We start from the raw sequence: 12363 nt of genomic DNA, 5'->3' as shown, positions 1-12363 counted from the left end.
AGATATGGAGTTAAGATACAAATCAGCCATGATCTAACTGAATGGTGGAGCAACCTGGAGGGGCTGTTTGGTCTCGCCCTGTCCATATGTTCTGAAATTTTAAAAAAATGAACCACCCTTGCTTCCCTTGAAAATGGTTTTCCCGAACCTCCAAATCCCTCCAACCAGTGCCTCTCTTTTCTCCTTTATTGCTCTCTCTGTACTTGCAGCATTTAAAAATTATATTTTTGTATTCCATTCTTTGGACTCTGGAATGGTTCCTACAGATTAGACGGTAGCGAATGTAACCCCTCTATTCAAAATGGTATTGCATTACATAAATATCTGATGTTTAACTACAGAATGACTATCAAGTTTAGCATGTCTTGTCTTGAGCTGGGGGTTGGCACAGAGGGTAAGGTGTAGAAAAGAAGCTAAGTACAATGGGAATGCAAGTGGGAAATGTCGCACAGACTGTTAGAATATAAAGCAATGGGCCACTTAAACTCCAACTATTTAACAATGTAATATTCACCTCATATGGTACGGTGAACAACCAAGATTTTTCCCTCCACTATATCCACCAAGATGAGGAGATGCCGGCGTTGGACAGGGGGTGGGCACAGTAAGATGTCTTACAACACCAGGTTAAAGTCCAACAGATTTGTTTGGAATCACTAGCTTTCGGAGCGCAGCTCCTTCTTCAGGTGAGTGATGAACAACCAAGAACCAAAATTCAGAATGATAATAATCTACAATTATGCTGCAGGGTGTATTTCACAGTTCAATTTGACACAAGGATGCATCAAACACTGCACTAATGGGGTGGCATGGTGGTTAGCACAGTTGCCTCATGGTGCCGAAGACCCGGGTTCAATCCCGAATCACTGTCTCTATGAAGTTTGCACATTCTCCCCGTGTCTGCATGGTTCTCACCCTCACAACCCAAAGATGTGCAGGGTTGGTGGATTGGCCACACGAAATTGCCCCTTAATTGGATTTTTTTTTTTTTTAAACACTGTACTAATACATTTTAATCACCAATGAGCTTTAATTCTACCTCCTCTCTGCAGCTGCCTAACTTAGCCTAATATCAGATTAATAAAATAAACTGAATACAAAAATTAAATACACAAATACAAAAATATTGAAATGGGTTTTGTTTTTGATTTGCGCTTCAGATTATTGCTAAATACACATTGAGAATAACAAACTCTACCCTTCAGTGCTATATTGTTCTTCAATGTCGGCAGCAAGGAGAATCATCCGAGCAACAAGCTGGGCTTCAAACCAGTCTGGCATGAAACTGGCATTTTCTCCTAGAAAGCACAGCAAATGGATGTTAATTGTAATGTCTGTTGTATGGAACATACCTGCAGCATTCAAATTGGTTGGTCAATAAGGTTCTATCTTCAAATAAAGCGTCCTGGTGGCTCACAGAACTTCCGACCACTCAGCTCTCATCCAATCGTGTCATTAAGTACCCATTTCGCATTTGTATCCATGCAGCCATCAGGGAAAAGGCCAAACTGTTGTCCCCCATGGAAAAGTAGCAATATAAATCAGGGCAAGCAAATGACATTCCACATCTGTAGTATCCCAGACTCTACAGATTGCACCCTATACAAATTTATGGTGCTGATATAGATCCTGTATTGACATTGGTCAAAAGAGGAAACCATGGGTTACAAAACGCTTGCCATTTCTGCTCTGTTTGCGTTGACTATGAGTTGAAACTCACATCTACAGGGACTACAAAGTGCTGTGCCTCAGGCTTAACAGTCCACCATTTGTTACAGTCTAACATTATGGGATCTCATTGTATACTACCGATTTCCCAGAGAGGCTGAAATGCACTTATTGTAGAAAATAATTATATAGAAACAAAAGTAAATTCACAGGACAGTAAAGTGCCCGAGGCTCTGACTCTTCAAGTGTACTCTTTTGATGAACTTCTGCAAATAAACCCATGTATCTTACTACGATCTCAGTAGAGATCAGAATTTTTTTTTGAATGAGGAAACACAAAATCCCAATTCTTGAATATAAGAATGAAACAAACAGATTCCACAGTTAAAAAAAGACTTTTCACTGTACAAGAGTCAAACAAAGCAAACATTAAATATTACCTTAGGTAACCCATACTCTAACATCCAGAATCAATGCAAGTTAAACATGAATAGGCAAATTGTGATTGAATATAAAACTATAAACTACACATTAAATTGCAGATACAACCAAGACAGATCTTATGAATTGACTGAGCAGTCAGTTCAGCATATAAACCATCAATCTTCGTCACAAAGACCTTCAAAACCTGGTCTTCCCCATGAAGAATTTCAGCTCTTCTCATAGAACTTAGCCCAATTCCTCACAGACAGCAGTGCACAACCAGAATTCCATGGGCATGGTCTTCACCAAAAATGGCACACATCTGCAGAACCTTCTCAAATCAGGCATAGATCCACCACTGTTATCTTTAAGTGACAGAAACAGCTAAAGCAACTTGTTCTTAGCTTCTGAATCTGGACTGTCTTCTTCAGTCTTGCCTCTTCTGCACCACTGGACTCATCTTTATATCTTTCAAACAGATTCCATTTGCTTTTGGTTTCCAAATCTCAGTTTGTCTTTGTTTTCTTAGAAACTGGGGGGGGGGGGGGGGGGGGGGGCGGGGGGGGGGGGGGGGGGGGGGGGGGGGGGGGGGGGGGGGGGGGGGGGGTGGGAATCTGTCTCCTTTTCTATTTCTTTTTTTCAGTTATGATCTACCTCAAAATATACAACAAACTTTAAAAGCACATATTCTCTGACAGTTTATACAATCATACTGCACAGAGCAGCCAGTCGGTCAACTATATCGGTGTTGCCCATTTGATATATAATTCCAAAATTAATAGCATGCCTTGGTTTCTCCACATGGCCACTTATCATCTGTTTCAAATATTTATCCAATTTTCGCTCAAAAGCTGTAATGATCTCTGCCTCAACCACTCTTTTTTCTTTCGATGGGGGTGTGTGATGGGGAGGGGGAGGCGGGTGCTTGGGACAGTTAGGAGAGGACCAGGTGATGAAACACCCAGGAATGCGTCCAATCATAGTTTTCTTTTGATGAATTTAGAGGACCCAATTTTTTTTTTTCCAATTAAGGGGCAATTTAGCGTGGCCAATCCACCTAACCTGCACATCTTTGGGTTGTGGGGATGAAACCGACGCAGACATGGGGAGAATGTGCAAACTCCACACAGACAGTGACCCAGGGCCGGGATTCGACCCCGGGTCTTCAGCGCCGCAGTCCCAGTGCTAACCACTGCGCCACATGCTGCTCCTGCCTTAACCACTCCTGTTGCAAAGGATCATGGAATGGTAGAACAGTTACAGCATTCAGGCCGTTCAGCCTGCCATGCCCATGTTGGCTTGCAAATCAGTACGTCCAATTCCGCCCTCTTTCCTCACAACCCTCCAATTATTATCCCTTAAGAGGCTTATCCAATTCCCTTTGAAAGCCATGATTGAACCCACCTCCACCAAACTTTCACGCAGATCACACCAGATCCAGCCACTTGTTGCATATTAACAAATTCCTCATGTCATTGTTGCTTTGTTTGCCAATCACGTTAAATTGGCGTCATCTGATTATCAATCTTTCAGCCAATAGAATGGTTTCTCCCTATCTTTCTGTCTGGACAGTTTACCATTTTTAACATCTCTAGCCATTCTCCACTCAACCATCTCCTCTCAGGGAAAACAATCCCAGCTTCTCCAATCTATCCATATAATGGAAGTCCCTCGTTCCTGCAGCCATACTCATGTATCTTTTCTGCAGTATCTAACGCCTTCATGTCCTTCCTAAAGTGTGGTGCCCAGAATTGGACACACTACTCCAGTTGAAGCCAAAGCAATGCGCATATACCCCCAGGTCTCTCTGTTCCCGCACCCCCTTAAGAATTACATCCTTTATTTTACATTGTCTCTTCTCGTTCTTCCTGCCAAATTATATTGTTTCAAACTTCTCTGTATTAAATTTAATCTGTTATGTGCCCACCCATTCCACTAACTGGTTTATGTCCTCCTCAAGGTCCACCATCATCTTCCTAGCAGATCACAATAGTTAGTCACCTGCATATTTTAAAATTGTGTCCTTTACATACAAGCCCAGGTCACTAATATATAAAGAAAAACAGTAGTCCCAGCACCGACTACATAACACACGTTCCTCCAGTTTGAACAACAACTGTTCACAACAACATTGTTTCCTGTCACTCAGCCAACTTTGTATCCATGATTCCTTATTTCATCGGCTTCAACTTTGCTGGCAAGCCCAGTCTGTGACGTTTATCAAACAATTTTGGAAGTCCATATACACCATATAAACTGCATTACTTTACAATCCTCTCTGTTACCTCATCAAAAAACTCCAGCAAATTGGTCAACCAAGAGTTACATTCAACATATCCTTCATAATCTGCCCTGGTCCAGGCAAAAGGAATGGAACTGATTAGTCTGCTCTACAAGGAGTCGGCATGGACTGAATCAACTGAATGGCCTGATTCTGTGCCATATTGACTCTATGACTATTAATTTATTCCTGGATTATTGTTTGTAAAAGGTTCTCCATCAGCACGGTTCCAACGACAGTCTAAATTTATTCCTCGGAATCTCTCCTCGGGCTGATGGCCTACTCCTGCTCCCATAGATAAGCAAGTGCAGGTGAATCTGCATTTTATACTCCCTATGACTTTTTAAATATCAATTCAGAGTACCCAATAATTGTTTTTTCCAATTAAGGGACAATTTAGCGTGGCCAATCCACCTAACCTGCACATCTTTAGGGTGTGGGGGTGAAACCCACGCAGTCACGGGGAGAATGTGCAAACTCCACACAGGCCGGGATCGAATCTGGGTCCTCAGCGCCGGAGGCAGCAGTGCTAACCACTGGGTCTCCGTGCCGCCCCTTTACTCCCTATGACTTTACCTTCTTTTCTATAATGTTCTGTCAAAACTGCATGTGGAACTCAAAATAAGGCCTCATTAAAGTTTTGGAAAAATCCATGTCATTTTTTTGCTACTTCACACGGTTAAATCATTTTAAATTGTCGGTTTAAATTGAATAGTCAGTACTAAAATCTAAGATTTTTTACATTTTATATGTAAAGATATTCCTTTTTCTCTCTATGATTTAATCCTCACAGGACATTGTTAAAAAAAAAATCCAACATCATTTCCAATTTTGGTTAATGCTCCCCTGCTGGTTCAGGTTATCGTCACAGCTCCCAGCCTCACCAGTCTGGCTGCAACTCCACTTGTTTCAGGTTATAATTAAAGAAAGCATACCTTGCTGGAATTCTTCACTATTTTCTTTTTTTTTAAAACATTGAGGGTATTTGTAGTTTTTATAATAATAATGATAACAGCAACATAAACATGGTACATAAAATATTTCCATCCCTGTCATATTCTTCGCACCCCCAACAATGAAACAATAGCCTAACTCCCCCCCCCCCCCCTTGATTTCTGCCTCTCCTGACATTTTAATTTTCTCCGAGAAAGTCGACGAACAGCTGCCACCTCCGGGAGAACCCCAACATTGACCCTCTTATGGAGAACGTTATTTCCTCGAGACTGAGAAACCCAGCCATGTCACTAACCCAGGTCTCTAATTTTGGGGGCTTCGAGCCCCTCCACATTAACAGTATCCGTCTCCGGGCTACCAGGGAGGCAAAGGCCAAAACGTCAGCCTCTCTCAACCCCTGGACCCCGGCTCTTCCGACACTCCAAAGATCGCCATCTCTGGATTCGGCATCACCCGTGTTTTAAGTATCGTTGACATAGCCGTAGCAAAACCCTGCCAAAACCCTCCAAGCTTCGGGCATGCCCAAAACATATGGGCATGGTTTGCTAGCCCTCCTGTGCACCTCGCATACCTGTCCTCTACCCCAAAAAGTTTGCTCATCCGGGCCACCATCAGGTGTGCCCAGTGGACTACCTTAAATTGTATCAGGCTAAGCCTGGCACATGATGAGGATGTGTTAACCCTGTTTAAGGCATCCACCCACAGACCCGCCTCTATCTCTCCCCCTAGCTTATCTTCCCACTTGCCCTTTAGTTCCTCTATCTGAGTTTCCACCGACTCCATAAGTTCTTTGTCGATATCTGATACCTTCCCCTCTCCCACCCATGTTCTGGAAACTACCCTGAACCGTATCCCGCGTAGTGGCAGGAGCGGGAAGGTCGGAACCTGCGTTCCCAAAAAATCCCGTACCTGCAACATCTAAACCCATTCCCTGCTGGCAGTTCAAATTTCTCCTCCAAATCCTTCAAGCTACGGAAGCTCCCGTCTATAAATAGATCTCCCATCCTCTCAATCCCTACTCTCTGCCATCTCCAAAACGATCCATCCAGTCTTCCCGGCACAAAATGATGGTTGTTGTAAATCGGGGCCCAGAAAGACGCTCCCTCCACTCTCCTATATTTCCTCTACTGCCCCCAGACTCTCAGAGCTGCCACTACCACCGGACTTGTGGAGTACCAGGCCGGCGAGAATGGCAGAGATGCAGTTATCAGTGCCCCCCACACTTGTGTACTTACACGATGCCACCTCTACTCGCTCCCCCCCCCCCCCCCCCCCCCCCCCCCCCCCCCCCCCCCCCCCCCAACAACATCCATCCCACACCCCCACCCACTTTCTGATCACGGCGATATTAGCCACCCAGTAGTAGTTACACAAGTTCGGCAGCGCCAACCCACCCTCCCCCTGACTATGCTCCAACAACACTTTCTTCACGCGGGGTTTTACCCGCCCAAAATCACCTTATTCACCTATTTAAAAAAGGCCCTCGGGATAAAGATGGGGAGGTACTGAAAAACGAACAGAAACCTGGGGAGGACAGTCATTTTCACGGTCTGTACCCTCCCCGCCAGTGGCAGCGGAAGCATGTCCCATCTCGTAAAGTCCTCCTTCATTTGTTCTACAAGCCGGGACAAGTTTAACTTGTTGTCTCCCATTCCCGTGCCATCTGGATTCCCAGATAGCGAAAGCTACTTCCTACCATTCTAAACGGCAGCTCACCCAGTCTCTTCTGCCCCCTCGCCTGGATCGTGAACATCTCGCTTTTCCCCTTATTCAATTTATACCCCGAAAGTTGGCCAAATTCCCCTAAGATCCGCATAATCTTCCCCATCCCTTCTAGCAGGTCCGAAATGTAGAGGAGCAGGTCATCCGCGTAAAGCGAGACCCGATGCTCCACCACCCCCCGGACCAGCCCTTTCCAGCTCTTGGAAGCTCTCAGCGCCGTAGCCAATGGCTCGATGGCCAGAGCAAACAACAGCTAGGACAGGGGACACCCTTGCCCTGTCCCTTGGTGCAGTTTAAAATAGCCCGACATCAGCCAATTCGTCCGCACACTTGCTACTGGTGCCTGATACATCAACCGCAACCACTCAATGAAGCCTTGACCAAACCCGAACCTTCCTCACACCTCCCACAAATAATTCCACTCTACCCGATCAAAGGTCTTCTCCGCATCCATCGCATTACTTCGCCTTCTTCATTATTTTCATTGCGAAGGAATAGCTTTTGTGACTTGTGGGCCCAACCTTTACACCCCCTTGACCTCCCAACCTCAGACTTCTCGGTCAGCTGAGGGTATCAACAAAGGGAAGCACGACTTCCGGTGGCGGCGATGACGTAGGAAGCCACACATTTGGGAGCTCCCGTTTTAAACTGACTTTTCGGCTCTTTTTAGAGCCCAAAACGGAAATTTTTCGACGTCTCCCGGTGGGAGAAGGTGTATTGATCGACTTTCCCCGCAGTCCATGACTCGAACTCGGAGTGGAAAGGGGGAAAAAACGGCAGCTGCTCCCCAGAAAAAATGGGGGAAGGAATCCAAGATGGCGGCCGGCGGAGCTCCAGAGGAGTGGAAGCAGTGGGCCCAGGAGCAACAAGCTGCTCTCCTGCGCTGTTTTACAGACTTCAAGGCTGAGGTACTGAGCTCTCTGCAGGAAACGAACAGAAGGCTGTCGGAGATTCAGACGACCCAGGGTGCTGCCATCAAGGAGTTGCAGACGCAGGCCACCGAACGAGAGGAGGAGGCCGGGATCCTCGTGAGTAAGGTGGAGGGACACGAGGCACTCCACAAGTGGCAGGAACGCTTCGAGGAGCTTGATCACCGCATGAGGCGGAAAAACCTGCGGATCTTGGGCCTTGTGGAGGGGTCGGACCTGACAACCTACGTGGCGACAATGCTGAACTCGCTAGTGGGGGCCGGGTCTTTCCATCTGCCCTTGGAGCTGGAGGGAGCACACAGAGTACTGGCCAGGAGGCCTAAGGAGAATGAAACCCCGCGTGCGGTGCTGGTGAGGTTCCACCGGTTCAGTGATCGGGAGTGTGTGCTACGCTGGGCCAAGAAGGTGAAGAGCAGCAATTGGGAGAATGGGGTAGTACGGATCTACCAGGATTGGAGTACGGAGGTGGCTAAGCGGCGGTCCGGATTTAATCGGACGAAAGAGGTGCTTTACAGGAAAAAGATAAAGTTTGGAATGTTGCAGCCCGCGCGCCTGTGGGTAACTTATTCGCACGATGATTCCCCGATGGCGTTCCCCGATATTCGCTGATTCCCCGATGGCGTTCGGTGGCCTGCGTCATGCCCGGAGGAGGCATGGGCCTTCGTGCGGACGGAGAAACTGGACTTGAACTAGGGGTTGGGGGTTGCGGGGTCGGTTGTAATGCTTTATTGCTGGTTTCTGCTGTTGCTGTGTTCTTTTTTTGTACTTTTGCAATTTTGACATGGTTATTTATGGGGGTGTTGTTCTGTTATGTTTTTTCTGCTATGGGGCATTGTTTGAGTTTTGTATCTTGCGGGGAGGGTTGGGGGGGTTTGTTGTATTCTATGTCAGGTTGGGGGTATGGAGTGGGGCTGGTATTTGGGAGCTGCGTCAGAAGGGTGTGGTGGGGCAGTGCGAAAGCGCGGGCTTTCCTCTGGTTTCCCGTGCTGCGGGGCTGGGGGGGCGGAGACGATGATGGGGGGAGGCGGGGCCTTAACTGGTTCTTCCCAGCGCTGGAGCGGTGCCTGGAGGAGGGATAGATTGGGGGATGATCCCACTTTGGGAGGGGTCGGGTTATTGCCGGGAGTTTCCGGGGTCAGCAGAAGTTAGCTGACCCACGGAAGTACAATGGAGGACAGTTCGCGGCTGGGAGGGTTCCTAGCCTGGGGGGGAAGGGAGGAGGGGAAAGGGGAATACCGGGTTGCTGCTGGTAGGGTCAGGAAGGAGCTGGTGGGGGCTGGGGGGACAGAGGTGAGGTGTTGTCGCTGTGGGGACTGGGTCGGGCAGGGGGTGCTGGCATGGGGCGGGCAGTCGACGGGCTATGGCTAGTCTACGGGGGAGGGGGGGCGGGACGCCCTCTGATTCGGTTGGTCACCTGGAATGCGAGAGGATTGAATGGGCCGGTGAAGCGGTCGAGGGTACTTCCTCATCTGAAGGGGCTAAAGGCAGATGTGGCAATGCTTCAGGAGACCCACCTGAAGGTGGCGGACCAGGTCCGCCTGAGGAAGGGATGGGTGGGGCAGGTTTTCCACTCTGGGTTAGATGTGAAGAACCGGGGAGTGGCGATTCTGGTGGGGAAAAATGTGCTGTTTGAGGCATCTGAGGTGGTGGCGGATAAGAGGGGTAGGTATGTTATGGTTAGGGGCAGGTTACAAGGAGAGAAGGTGGTACTTGCTAGTGTGTATGCCCCAAATTGGGACGATGCGGGCTTTATGAGGCGTATGTTGGGACGGGTCCCGGATCGGGAGGCGGGAGGTCTGATCATGGGGAGGGACTTCAAGACTGTGTTGGATCCTTCACTGGATCGGTCCAGCTCTAGGACGGGTAGGAGGCCGGCGGCGGCCAAGGTACTGAGAGGGTTTATGGACCAGATGGGTGGGGTGAATCCATGGAGGTTTGTGAGGCCGAGGGCACGCGAGTACTCTTCCTTCTCCCACGGACATAGGGTCTACTCTCGGATAGACTTCTTCGTGGTGAGTAGGGTACTGATTCCGAGAGTGGAGGAGGCCGAGTATTCGGCCATTGCAATCTCCGACCACGCTCCGCATTGGATAGAGTTGGAGATGGGGGAGGTGAGGGACCAGCGCCCGTTGTGGCGGTTGGATGTGGGGTTGTTGGCAGAGGAGGAGGTGTGTAGGAGGGTCCGGGCAAGTATTGAGGGGTACCTCGAGGTGAATGATACGGGGGAGGTTCAGGTGGGGATGGTCTGGGAAGCCCTGAAGGCAGTGATTCGTGGGGAGCTGATATCCATCTGGGCACACAGGGAGAGGAGCGAGAGGGATAGACTGGTGGGAAAGATGCTGGAGGTAGACAGGAGGTATGCAGAGGCACCAGAGGAGGGACTGTTGGGGGAGAGGCGTAGCCTACAGGCTAAATTTGATTTGCTGACCACTAGAAAGGCGGAGGCACAGTGGAGGAAGGCACAAGGGGCAGTGTACGAACATGGTGAAAAGGCGAGTAGGATGCTGGCTCATCAGCTCCGCAAGCGGGATGCGGCTAAGGAAATTGCTGGAGTGAGAGACAAGAGTGGGAATGTGGTGCGGAAGGGGGTAGAGGTGAATGAGGTCTTCAAGGACTTTTACGGGGAACTGTACCGGTCGGAGCCAACGGGGGAGAGGAGGGGAATGGAGAGGTTCCTCGACGGGCTTCCTTTCCCGAAGGTGCAGGAGGAGCAGGTGGAGGGGTTGGGTGTGCCGATTGTGCTGGAGGAGCTAGTTAAGGGGATCGGGCAGATGCAGTCAGGGAAGGCACCGGGGACGGATGGGTTCCCGGTGGAATTTTATAAAAAGTTTGTGGACCTAGTGGGCCCCTTGCTGGTGCGGACACTCAATGAAGCGTGGGAAGGGGGGACTTTGCCCCCGTCGATGACGCGGGCGCTGATCTCGTTAATTTTAAAGAGGGACAAGGGCCCCCAGCGGTGTGGTTCATACAGGCCCATATCTCTCCTCAACGTGGATGCCAAGGTGCTGGCAAAAATCCTGGCCACCAGGATAGAGGACGGTGTGCCAGGGGTTGTGCACGAGGACCAGACAGGTTTTGTGAAGGGAAGGTAGCTGAACACGAATGTGCGGAGATTGTTGAATGTCATCATGATTCCGGCGATTGAGGGGGAGGCAGAGATAGTGGTGGCGCTGGATGCGGAGAAGGCCTTCGATAGAGTGGAGTGGGGGTACTTATGGGAGGTGTTGGGGGAGGTTTGGATTTGGTGAAGGGTTCATTCGATGGGTAAGGCTGCTATATGAGGCCCCGATGGCGTGCGTGGCCACGAATAGGAGGAGGTCGGAGTACTTCCGGCTTTACTGAGGGACCAGGCAGGGTTGCCCCCTGTCCCCCTTGTTGTTTGCACTGGCAATCGAGCCGCTGGGGATGGCGTTGAGGGATTCAGAGAGGTGGAGAGGTTTGGTGCGAGGTGGGGAGGAACATAGGGTGTCGTTGTATGCCGATGACCTGTTACTGTATGTGGCGGACCCGGAAGAAGGGATGCCGGGGGTGATGGAGCTGCTAGCTGAGTTTGGGACCTTTTCAGGTTATAAATTAAATTTAGGCAAGAGTGAGGTGTTTGTGGTGCACCCTGAAGACCAGGAGGAAGGAATTGGTAGGCTCCCGCTTAGGCTGGCAGGGGAGAGCTTTAGGTACCTGGGGGTGCAGGTGGCCAGGGACTGGGGGACTCTTCACAAACATAATTTCACCAGACTTGTAGATCAGATGGAGGAGGAGTTCAAGAGGTGGGACATGCTGCCATTGTCGTTGGTGGGGAGGGTACAGTCCGTCAAAATGACGGTGCTTCCAAGATTCTTGTTCCTCTTTCAGTGCCTGCCAATCTTTATCCCCAGGGCCTTCTTTAGGAGAGTGACCGGCAGTATTCTGAGCTTTGTGTGGGCACATGGGACTCCGAGAGTGAGGAGGGTGTTCCTGGAGCGAGGAAGGGATAGAGGCGGGCTGGCGCTGCCCAACCTTCTGGGGTACTATTGGGCGGCCAACGTGTCAATGGTGCGGAAATGGGTGATGGAGGGGGGAGGGGTGGCGTGGAAAAGAATGGAGATGGCGCCATGTAGAGCTACGAGCCTGGGTGCCATGGTAACGGCGCCGTTGCCGCTCTCCCCTAAGAGGTTTACTACGAGCCCGGTGGTGGCGGCGACCCTAAGAATCTGGGGACAGTGGAGACGGCATCGGGGGGAAACAGGGGGCTCCACTGGGTGGCAATCATCGGTTCATCCCAGGGAACAAGGATGGGGGATTAGGGGGTGGCAAAGGGCGGGCATCAGTAAAATGAGGGACCTGTTATTGGCGGGAGGTTTGCGGGCCTGGGGGAACTGGAAGATAAATTTGGGCTTCCCCAAGGGAACA

General features: G+C 49.6%; 1 protein-coding gene across 4 annotated transcripts in view; it reads right to left on the bottom strand.

Annotated features, from left to right (window-relative positions):
- Nucleotides 1-12363, bottom strand: part of tarbp1 (TAR (HIV-1) RNA binding protein 1) — a 243973-nt gene that overhangs the window by 173092 nt on the left and 58518 nt on the right. For all 4 annotated transcript variants that reach the window (XR_005462805.1, XM_038815663.1, XM_038815672.1 and 1 more), the window contains exon 11: nucleotides 1199-1298. Coding sequence is in view for 3 of the 4 variants with exons in the window: in XM_038815663.1 (XP_038671591.1) it covers nucleotides 1199-1298 (100 nt within the window). In the remaining variant the exon portion in view is untranslated. The remainder of the gene's footprint in view (nucleotides 1-1198; nucleotides 1299-12363) is intronic.

This window comes from Scyliorhinus canicula, chromosome 1, assembly GCF_902713615.1.
Source record: "Scyliorhinus canicula chromosome 1, sScyCan1.1, whole genome shotgun sequence".
NCBI lineage: Eukaryota > Metazoa > Chordata > Chondrichthyes > Carcharhiniformes > Scyliorhinidae > Scyliorhinus > Scyliorhinus canicula.
Note: the sequence above shows the minus strand (reverse complement) of the source record. Positions and strands in the feature narration are given on the sequence as shown.